The 12,195-nt window shown below is 37.3% G+C and overlaps 1 protein-coding gene across 3 annotated transcripts in view; it reads left to right on the top strand.

Moving 5' to 3' along the window:
• side (motor axon guidance molcule sidestep) overlaps nt 1–10,811 on the top strand; it is an 80,835-nt gene extending 70,024 nt beyond the window's left edge. For 2 of the 3 annotated variants that reach the window (XM_020944191.2, XM_086836927.1), the window contains one exon: nt 9,177–10,811. In XM_020944191.2, coding sequence (XP_020799850.2) covers nt 9,177–9,241 — 65 coding nt within the window. In that variant the 3' untranslated portion in view covers nt 9,242–10,811. Of the gene's footprint in view, nt 1–8,901; nt 8,964–9,176 lie in introns of all 3 variants that reach the window. The other variant, XR_015272606.1, reaches the window with a different exon arrangement.
• Nucleotides 10,812–12,195: the final 1,384 nt, after the last annotated feature.

The following is a 12,195-nucleotide window of genomic DNA, read 5'->3' as shown; positions in this document are numbered from 1 at the left end:
ATATATTCTTGATCAGCATGAAGAGCTGATTCAATCTAGCCATGTCTGTGCAAAAAATAAAATTTCGACATCATTTCGATTTTTGCGAAAAATCATAAGGGGTTACATCATTAAAAATTGCGAAAATTGGCCAAAAATTGAATCTTCTAAAATCTTAAATGGAGTATGCAGATTTATTAACCTAACAAAAACTAGCATTGAAAAGCTTTCCGAATTAAAATTAATGATTTTTTGGCTTAGTTATGAGTTTTTTAAACTATGATTTTTTGACAAAAATTGTCTGTTTTTATACCCCTTTGCAGGATTTTATTATTTAAGTCAGAAGCTTATATTTGCATCAACAAACGCAGTATACAGATTTGTTAGTGCTTTAAAAACTCGCACAGAAAAGCTTTCCGAGTTAAAATATATGCAATTTCGGCCTATTTATGACGTCCGAAAAACTTAAATTTGGTCTAAAAATTCTCTGTTTTTTATACATTTTTGAAGAATATAATTTAAGTCCGAAACATGAAACGTAATGAAGGAGTCATTTCCGACCCCATAAACCATATATATTCTTGATCAGCATGAAGAGCTGAATCAATCTAGCCATGTCTGGGCAAAAAATAAAATTTCGACTTCATTTCGATTTTTGCGAAAAATCATAAGGGGTTACATCATTAAAAATTGCGAAAATTGGCAAAAAATTGAATCTTCTAAAATCTTAAATGGAGTATGCAGATTTATTAACCTAACAAAAACTAGCATAGAAATGCTTTCCGAATTAAAATTAATGATTTTTTGGCTTAGTTATGAGTTTTTTAAACTATAATTTTTTGACAAAAATTGTCTGTTTTTATACCCCTTTGCAGGATTTTATTATTTGAGTCAGAAGCTTATATTTGCACCAACAAACGCAGTATGCAGATTTGTTAGTGCTTTAAAAACTCGCACAGAAAAGCTTTCCAAGTTAAAATATATGCAATTTCGGCCTATTTATGACGTCCGAAAAACTTAGATTTGGTATAAAAATTGTCTGTTTTTTATACCTTTTTGAAGAATATAATTTAAGTCCGAAACATGAAACGTAATGAAGGAGTCATTTCCGACCCCATAAACCATATATATTCTTGATCAGCATGAAGAGCTGATTCAATCTAGCCATGTCTGTGCAAAAAATAAAATTTCGACATCATTTCGATTTTTGCGAAAAATCATAAGGGGTTACATCATTAAAAATTGCGAAAATTGGCCAAAAATTGAATCTTTTAAAATCTTAAATGGAGTATGCTGATTTATTAACCTAACAAAAACTAGCATTGAAAAGCTTTCCGAATTAAAATTAATGATTTTTTGGCTTAGTTATGAGTTTTTTAAACTATGATTTTTTGACAAAAATTGTCTGTTTTTATACCCCTTTGCAGGATTTTATTATTTAAGTCAGAAGCTTATATTTGCATCAACAAACGCAGTATACAGATTTGTTAGTGCTTTAAAAACTCGCACAGAAAAGCTTTCCGAGTTAAAATATATGCAATTTCGGCCTATTTATGACGTCCGAAAAACTTAAATTTGGTCTAAAAATTCTCTGTTTTTTATACATTTTTGAAGAATATAATTTAAGTCCGAAACATGAAACGTAATGAAGGAGTCATTTCCGACCCCATAAACCATATATATTCTTGATCAGCATGAAGAGCTGAATCAATCTAGCCATGTCTGGGCAAAAAATAAAATTTCGACTTCATTTCGATTTTTGCGAAAAATCATAAGGGGTTACATCATTAAAAATTGCGAAAATTGGCCAAAAATTGAATCTTCTAAAATCTTAAATGGAGTATGCAGATTTATTAACCTAACAAAAACTAGCATAGAAAAGCTTTCCGAATTAAAATTAATGATTTTTTGGCTTAGTTATGAGTTTTTTAAACTATAATTTTTTGACAAAAATTGTCTGTTTTTATACCCCTTTGCAGGATTTTATTATTTAAGTCAGAAGCTTATATTTGCACCAACAAACGCAGTATGCAGATTTGTTAGTGCTTTAAAAACTCGCACAGAAAAGCTTTCCGAGTTAAAATATATGCAATTTCGGCCTATTTATGATGTCCGAAAAACTTAGATTTGGTATAAAAATTGTCTGTTTTTTATACCTTTTTGAAGAATATAATTTAAGTCCGAAGCATGAAACGTAATGAAGGAGTCATTTCCGACCCCATAAACCATATATATTCTTGATCAGCATGAAGAGCTGAATCAATCTAGCCATGTCTGGGCAAAAAATAAATTTTTGCCATCATTTCGATTTTTGCGAAAAATCATAAGGGGTTACATCATTAAAAATTGCGAAAATTGGCCAAAAATTGAATCTTCTAAAATCTTAAATGGAGTATGCAGATTTATTAACCTAACAAAAACTAGCATTGAAAAGCTTTCCGAATTAAAATTAATGATTTTTTGGCTTAGTTATGAGTTTTTTAAACTATAATTTTTTGACAAAAATTGTCTGTTTTTATACCCCTTTGCAGGATTTTATTATTTAAGTCAGAAGCTTATATTTGCATCAACAAACGCAGTATACAGATTTGTTAGTGCTTTAAAAACTCGCACAGAAAAGCTTTCCGAGTTAAAATATATGCAATTTCGGCCTATTTATGATGTCCGAAAAACTTAGATTTGGTCTAAAAATTCTCTGTTTTTTATACATTTTTGAAGAATATAATTTAAGTCCGAAACATGAAACGTAATGAAGGAGTCATTTCCGACCCCATAAACCATATATATTCTTGATCAGCATGAAGAGCTGAATCAATCTAGCCATGTCTGGGCAAAAAATAAAATTTTGACATCATTTCGATTTTTGCGAAAAATCATAAGGGGTTACATCATTAAAAATTGCGAAAATTGGCCAAAAATTGAATCTTCTAAAATCTTAAATGGAGTATGCAGATTTATTAACCTAACAAAAAGTAGCATAGAAAAGCTTTCCGAATTAAAATTAATGATTTTTTGGCTTAGTTATGAGTTTTTTAAACTATGATTTTTTGACAAAAATTGTCTGTTTTTATACCCCTTTGCAGGATTTTATTATTTAAGTCAGAAGCTTATATTTGCACCAACAAACGCAGTATGCAGATTTGTTAGTGCTTTAAAAACTCGCACAGAAAAGCTTTCCAAGTTAAAATATATGCAATTTCGGCCTATTTATGATGTCCGAAAAACTTAGATTTGGTATAAAAATTGTCTGTTTTTTATACCTTTTTGAAGAATATAATTTAAGTCCGAAACATGAAACTTAATGAAGGAGTCATTTCCGACCCCATAAACCATATATATTCTTGATCAGCATGAAGAGCTGAATCAATCTAGCCATGTCTGGGCAAAAAATAAATTTTTGCCATCATTTCGATTTTTGCGAAAAATCATAAGGGGTTACATCATTAAAAATTGCAAAAATTGGCCAAAAATCGGTTTTTTGTAAATATTAGGTGAAGGATTCATTTCCGACCCCATAAATTATATATATTCTTGATCAGCATCGAAAGCTGAATCAATCTAGTCATGTCTGGGCAAAAAATAAAATTTTGACATCATTTCGATTTTTGCGAAAAATCATAAGGGGTTACATCATTAAAAATTGCGAAAATTGGCAAAAAATTGAATCTTCTAAAATCTTAAATGGAGTATGCAGATTTATTAACCTAACAAAAACTAGCATAGAAATGCTTTCCGAATTAAAATTAATGATTTTTTGGCTTAGTTATGAGTTTTTTAAACTATGATTTTTTGACAAAAATTGTCTGTTTTTATACCCCTTTGCAGGATTTTATTATTTAAGACGGAAGCTTATATTTGCACCAACAAACGCAGTATGCAGATTTGTTAGTACTTTAAAAAATCGCACAGAAAAGCTTTCCAATTTAAAATATATGCAATTTCGGCCTATTTATGATGTCCGAAAAACTTAGATTTGGTATAAAAATTGTCTGTTTTTTATACCTTTTTGAAGAATATAATTTAAGTCCGAAACATGAAACGTAATGAAGGAGTCATTTCCGACCCCATAAACCATATATATTCTTGATCAGCATGAAGAGCTGAATTCAATCTAGCCATGTTTGGGCAAAAAATAAATTTTTGACATCATTTCGATTTTTGCGAAAAATCATAAGGGGTTACATCATTAAAAATTGCGAAAATTGGCCAAAAATTGAATCTTCTAAAATCTTAAATGGAGTATGCAGATTTATTAACCTAACAAAAACTAGCATTGAAAAGCTTTCCGAATTAAAATTAATGATTTTTTGGCTTAGTTATGAGTTTTTTAAACTATGATTTTTTGACAAAAATTGTCTGTTTTTATACCCCTTTGCAGGATTTTATTATTTAAGTCAGAAGCTTATATTTGCACCAACAAACGCAGTATGCAGATTTGTTAGTGCTTTAAAAACTCGCACAGAAAAGCTTTCCAAGTTAAAATATATGCAATTTCGGCCTATTTATGATGTCCGAAAAACTTAGATTTGGTATAAAAATTGTCTGTTTTTTATACCTTTTTGAAGAATATAATTTAAGTCCGAAGCATGAAACGTAATGAAGGAGTCATTTCCGACCCCATAAACCATATATATTCTTGATCAGCATGAAGAGCTGAATCAATCTAGCCATGTCTGGGCAAAAAATAAAATTTCGACATCATTTCGATTTTTGCGAAAAATCATAAGGGGTTACATCATTAAAAATTGCAAAAATTGGCCAAAAATCGGTTTTTTGTAAATATTAGGTGAAGGATTCATTTCCGACCCCATAAATTATATATATTCTTGATCAGCATCGAAAGCTGAATCAATCTAGTCATGTCTGGGCAAAAAATAAAATTTTGACATCATTTCGATTTTTGCGAAAAATCATAAGGGGTTACATCATTAAAAATTGCGAAAATTGGCAAAAAATTGAATCTTCTAAAATCTTAAATGGAGTATGCAGATTTATTAACCTAACAAAAACTAGCATAGAAATGCTTTCCGAATTAAAATTAATGATTTTTTGGCTTAGTTATGAGTTTTTTAAACTATAATTTTTTGACAAAAATTGTCTGTTTTTATACCCCTTTGCAGGATTTTATTATTTAAGTCAGAAGCTTATATTTGCACCAACAAACGCAGTATGCAGATTTGTTAGTGCTTTAAAAACTCGCACAGAAAAGCTTTCCGAGTTAAAATATATGCAATTTCGGCCTATTTATGATGTCCGAAAAACTTAGATTTGGTATAAAAATTGTCTGTTTTTTATACCTTTTTGAAGAATATAATTTAAGTCCGAAGCATGAAACGTAATGAAGGAGTCATTTCCGACCCCATTCTTGATCAGCATGAAGAGCTGAATCAATCTAGCCATGTCTGGGCAAAAAATAAAAATTCGACTTCATTTCAATTTTTGCGAAAAATCATAAAAATTGCGAAAATTGGCCAAAAATTGAATCTTCTAAAATCTTAAATGGAGTGTGCAGATTTATTAACCTAACAAAAACTAGCATAGTAAAGCTTTCCGAATCAAAATAAATTTTTTTTTGGCTAAGTAATGAGTATTTAAAAGTTTAAGGAATGCGAATATTTAATACTGCGGATATCGATTTTCGATGCGATCCTTTAATGAAATTGCAAGGGTATTTAAATTTCGGCTTCCGAAAGTTAGTACCCATCCTTTTATTTTTGTTTTCGGGTTGACTTCAGCACTACCCCCGTCAGCAGCCTTAATTTATGTGCGCCGGGGGCCTGTTCGGCTGACACGACGCACACACCACTTTGGACTTTCTGGGGTGTGCATATTTGTAATTCCCGCTCCAGTGCTGCCCTCTCACCCGGCAGAACGTAAGCCAAGTCAACTGGCTTACAAGACACTAACAAGTGCCAAAGTCGGTCTGAAGTGCGCCAGAGGAGCGGTCCAAGAATGTTGGTAGCTGTTGCTCTGAGAGCAGACAGTTTTGGTAACTGTCTTGGCGAGGATTACACTGGGCTACAAGGCGTCTAAAGCGACTGCCTGGGATTTCACAAAGAACTACATATCGAAATAATGTAAAGTTTCTAAATATTTGCTAGTAGTCTGTGCTGTAAGGAGTCCACATTAAATTTAAAATAGAAGACATCGGTTTAGAGAAAAAAGAAAATAGGAATGGAATCTAATTTTAGGTTGTTTGAATACCCTTGAATGTTGCCATTGAATATTGAGATCTAATGGGAAACAGAGCACAAGAATCAAATCAGGAATATATATAGCTAACATGATCGAAAGGGACTCCTTGCAAACTTAGCACTAATTCTCAACTAAAATCCTCGCCATTACGAACCACTTAGGCCATGTATTTAGACCAGTTAGACACAGAGTGTCGAGTTGGGCTAGTAAATTTGATCTAGGTCCTGCCTAGACATTCATGGTCTACCCACTTGCAGCCCAAGTCAAATTGAAATGAAAAGCACGTGGAATGAGGGAAACACTTCCAGTGCCATAACTCAGGGCAAACAAGTGAGCCACTGTGCACATACGTGTATCCAGATGTGTGTATACACTAGTCGCTCAGTGCCACGAAAAGACAGCCGCCTCACATCTCGGCATGGGCTGTCATTAGCCAGGATTTTTAATTGCATATGCTAGTTGCCTCTCTCTGTACGTGTGTGTGTGTGTGTGTGTGTGTGTGTATCACGGTACAGGTGGCACTGGGGCATGGCACCGGGGGCCCCCAAAAGGGACGAGACCCCCGGCTCAGTCAAATTCATTTGACTTTTTGTGCCCCACAGTCATATCTCAGGGTGCGTGTAGAGGAACTAAGGGCAGCAAGAAGAGGCATGCATGCTTTTTGCGCACATTTGTTTCATTTCATGCTGTGTTCCATTCATTTTGCTCAGCATTTGCTTTTTTGCTGCTCGTCCCATTGTTGCTGTTTGTCTTGCCTGCCAAGAGTCGCGAGTTTGAGCCAAGTTTGTGTGGCCTTCGTCCTTGCTGGCCGCGTTTTGTTAACCTGCTGATGCCGGTGATGTTGCTGCTAGGAGGAGGATGCTGCCGTAGGAGTATTTGGATTGTAAGTAATGCGAGTGGGTTTGCGGGCTCCATGTGCACTCCAGCGGCACTCGTCTAATTAGACAAAGTTGAGACCAAGCCGCACAGCAGCCACTCGAAATGAGCACACGGCGCCATTCGCTGCGGTGCGAGTATGGTGGCATTATCTTAAAGACTCCTTAAAGTGCGTGTGTGTGTATCAGCTCCGCGTTCTCACTTTGATGTCTCTGTCATTCCACAAAAAATGCCACAGAATTTGCTTTGGCAACATTGTTTACGCCGCCGCACAGGCACAACACACAGAAAATATTCCGACAAAGTTATCGAAAAACAAGAAAGGATACTAACTGTGGGATGACAATGTTTATATTCCATTAAAACTTTATATTTAGTTACAGAATCGAAATGGAAATTGATTATAACTTAACTTAAAATATTCGCATTTCTTGAATTAATATTTTTTTATGAGAATTTTATCGAAAAATCAAAATTTAAAAAACTTATAACTCAGCCAAAAAAGTATTAATTTCAATTCGGAAAGCGTTCCTATGCTAGTTTTAATTAGGTTAACAAATCTGCATACTCCATTTAAGATTTTAGAAGATTCAATTTTTTCCAATTTTCGTAATTTTTAATGATGTAACCCCTTATGATTTTTCGCAAAAATCGAAAAGATGTCGAAATTTTATTTTTTGCCCAGACATGGCTAGATTGATTCAGCTTTCGATGCTGATCAAGAATATATATGGTTTATGGGGTCGGAAATGATTGGTTCACTTAGTTTCAAGCTTCTGACTGACAATAATATACCCTGGATTAATCTTTTTTGTTTACTGTGTATACTCTCACATACACGTGCTGGCTGCCCCACGTACTCTAGCAACCATTCTTGTGAAGCCTCAATGTCAACGCTGTTCATTCATTTGTCGCCGCACTTCCGTTTCCTGTCCCCTCCGCTCCGCGATTCACTGAAGCCACTCCGCTTCGAAGAGGTCTTCCGCCTTTTTCTGTCGGCTCAGTATGGACCCAGCATACAGGCCTGGCAGCATTTTTGCGACTTTTGACATTTTTTAATGCTGTCAGGCATGGCGTGAAAGTAAACGTGAAAGGCCACAGCCTCGACAAGCACACACACGCAAACGCACACGCACAGGGGTCTCAGGACACAGGACACGGGACACCGCACACCCACACACTAGACTCACACTAGAGCCGCCTTAGTTTGTGCGTCTTTATGGCTCAAAGACGCCACACAAATGTGACATTAAAGGCGATAATAATAAAATATCACTGGGTGCTCGTCGGGCGGGGCCACGTCAAATAACAAACTGCAAAATCGTAAACAACAAGCGGATGGGGGCGGCAGTGAGTGCGAGGAGCCAGCGCTAGATGGCGCTCAAGATTCACTTGTACAATAAGTCGGACTGGGGCGGACCACAATAAAAGCGACTCGCACATAAATTCCAGCGAAATGCGCTATAAAAATTAAGAAATTGTTGAATTATTTTACGTTTACGAGCGGAAGGGCAAATGGGGGGAGGTGTCCCCGTAAAGTGAATATTAATATTGAAATGTCCCAGTCGCCAGTCGCTCAAATGTCCTTGTTGTTCCTTATTCTGTTCCTGTTTGTGTATGTCGATTGTGGTCTCTTGTTGTCGTGCTTCTGCTTCTTCTGTGACTGTGACTGTTGCTGTTATTGTTGTATTGTTATTATTGTTCATATTGCTATTTTATTAGATGCCATTTGTTTCCTTATCAGCGCACAGTTGGCCACGCTTTCGATATGTACTTATTTGCTAATGGTTCTCTTTTCTTTTCGCCGCTCAAATCATAATTTGCAACTCTGTTATGATGTCATTTTGCAAGTGTTGTGAATATCTGAAAAGCAATGACAACAAACCAACCAACCAAACAAGCTAAACTAATCGGTATAAACAATTTGCTTTTGTTTCTCTATTCCTGGACACTCACACTCATACTACACTCACTCGCTCGCCCATTACTCACTCTCATGAATTTATATCCTTACCCGCACACACACACACTCACCGCACACACACGAAACACACCCATTCACATATGCTCTCTCCGCATTGTTGTTGATTTTGTTTTATACCAACCAACCAAAGTGTATATTGCAGACCCGGATCTGATATTGCCGCGCGGCGAATTGGAATTTACGACCCTGGATCCAACGCTGAAGTAATTGTAAAAAGTAATAATAAATATCAACCATAGTGAGCCAACCTACACACGCCCAGACACACACACCACACACATAGACCACATACAGACACAGGCCTCATAATTCACGGGCATTTCATTTAACATAGCTGTAAATTTTTAGCATAAATTTAAATGCATTAGCGTTAAAGGTAATACGTATTACGTTACGTTACGTTATATACGGGCAATGGATAAGGATAAGCCATTTTGTAAGTGTCATGCGAATTGTCGATGCAGAATCAAAATATATATAGAGAACTCGAGAGACAAAGCGAAGCCCAATAAATACGCTACACACTTGTAACTGAAATCAAAAAGCAAAGAAAACCAAAAACCTGTAAATAACATCACACATGAAACACAACACACACAACACACCAAAATGATACACACTCCCTGGACCCACATAGAGATCATTCAGAAATCGTTGCTGTTGCACCATCGACTGTACATAGAGAACGGGCAAACATTAATCAAACTGCATTTAAATGTTAAATATTAATTGTAATTAATGAACAACTAGTGAGTAAGCCAGTAGCTAATTAAGTCGTGTGTATCGAAAGTGTAATTAGGACTCATAGAGCTCGTCGGCTGGCAACCAGCCGAGAGATATTGGTTATCAGGCGGCCGTTGTTCATCAGTCTATGTCTGCATTAGGATATAAGTTAAAGGATCCATTAGAAGAGTAAAGCCGCCCCTCCCGAACGGAGGTGAATCAAAAGTTTTCGGCGTCAAGGTACACCTATTTCTGGACCACTTTCCGGGCCACGCCCTCAGACTTTTACTTTCCGATCCGATCTGACAGCCGCTATTTATGGCACTTCATGAATATTCTATTGCCACGAGATGAATAACGAAAGCCAAACAGAGGAACGCCGCCGCCGCCGCCGAGTGGGCGGCCCCGAGTGTAAGGATGTTCGAGTGCATAATGAATAAATGTCGAGTAAACAGCCAATTCCCAGAGTCCACTAGAGCAGCATCAACAATTCCACTCGCCAGGGCGGCCACTCCAACCACTCCACAGGAAACAAACACACAAGCAACCAGACCGAATTCATTGTAAATGTTATAAATAACTAAAGTAACCCGCAAAGTACGGCAAGGAAAAAGTAATAATAATAATAATAATTATAATAATAATACGCCATACAGTTTACACAATACTCCAATGTAATTCGAATTCTAATTTCAAATATACAAACATAAAGTGAAACGGCAGACTAGCAAAATATACAGTGCGTATGCGTAATAAAATAAATTGAAATACATATATATAGAGTACATACTATATAAATGGAATAATCGGGGCACGGGCACCCGTTCCCCGTCTCTGTCTCTGTCACTCTGGACAAAACCAAACTGATTGTTTTTAAGCAAAGTTTAGATTTATAAATAAATTAAATTTAAATGCGACGAGAGGAGAGTGTGGCGCGTAAAGCGAACTCAATGCGGACATACATTATAACTAAGTCGAAACTACTGAGTGTGTTAATAATAATAATAATAATAATAATACTGAATACTGAATAAATAAATAAATTCAAAGCAAACATCGTGTTCAAATCAATTCCAATTAGGCGGCCTGCCTCCGTTCGTTTTTGGACATCAAAGGCGGGAATTAATGCCGCTGCCGGGTCGGTCGGAGCTCCAGCTCCAATCCGGCTTTCCCAACTTTGGCCAAGGGTTAAGTGTTATTAATGCCGAGCAAATCCTGCGGCGCTGCATCCTACCCGTCTGCAGCCTGATTGCCACTTGAGGCGCGTAATCGAAACACTGGCAAGGCGGTCGGTCGGTCAATGGAGACCGAGACCGCCTTCATTACTTTGCCTCTTAGTGTTCCTCCGCCTCCTTCTTTGACTGTTTGCCCCAAAGCCAAACACGAGCGCTCCGCCCAAAGCCAGCGATTCGAATTAAGGAGCCATGGAGCTGGCGAGGATCTGAGGAGTGAGCTGGATTGGATTGGAACGCGGGGGAGTGGGTGCTCTTGGCGGCCTTGGCATGCACAAGAGATTAAAACAGTTGGGGGAAAATTTGCAGAGCGTGGGCCCGGCCATCTACCAAGAAAGTTAAGTTTTGCAGTGAAACTTTCTGCGAATGCAAGCGCCTGTTTGTCGTAATTTGTTGCACACTTTTTAGGGCAAAAACTTGGCATGTAGATGGCGTTGGTATTGGTATTCGGAATGGGACTTTGGGACCATTCAAACTGAATTAGGACAATCGATTGGTAATGGAACACCCCGCACCGAACTCACCTTATGAATTCCGGGACATGCTCAAGCCAAGGAGCTTAATTTCAAAATGTAACTCGGAATCTGCATTGTGGTCTCGCAATCCAAGTTCCCTTTTTCTATTCGGTGAAAGCGGAAGACTCCCCGCAATTTGGGGTTGGCACGTGCGGATTTACTTTTCACTCTACTTTCCAGCTCACCTTCGCCAATGGCCACTGCCTTTGCTTGCCGTTTGCTTTTGTTGTCAATTTCATGGCGTTTTCATTTGCTGGCAAACCACTTTCGCTGCAGCTTCTCTCCGCAATTGCCTGGAATTTTAAGTTCTCATCCGGTCCGAACGCACTTTGCAGCACTCGGACTAAAAATAAAGCCACATAAATCCGAAGATTTGCTGCCAAGTGGGCAAATCGAAATGGAATCCCAGGGTCACCACCCCACTTGTACAGATTCTGGAGGATGGTAGGTGGAGATGGAACCGGAGCTGGCTGCCATCTGCCGGGTGGTGGCGTTCCTTAGAAGGCGACTGACTGCTTAGCCGCAGCATGCTTAAATAAATTAAATGACGCCCCTGCTCGGCCCGAGTCCTTTTGCCATTCAAAGTGCGCTGTCACAACTCACAGAGGCATGCTTAGTCCGGACAGGACTGTTGAAATTTTAATGCCCTCCAGTCTGGGCAGCTAACTCGGCTGCTTTTCAGCCATTTTTG

The sequence above is a fragment of the Drosophila serrata genome, unplaced genomic scaffold, assembly GCF_035046125.1.
Source record: "Drosophila serrata isolate PLE 108 unplaced genomic scaffold, ASM3504612v1 contig_295, whole genome shotgun sequence".
Classification (NCBI taxonomy): Eukaryota; Metazoa; Arthropoda; class Insecta; order Diptera; family Drosophilidae; genus Drosophila; species Drosophila serrata.
Note: the sequence above shows the minus strand (reverse complement) of the source record. Positions and strands in the feature narration are given on the sequence as shown.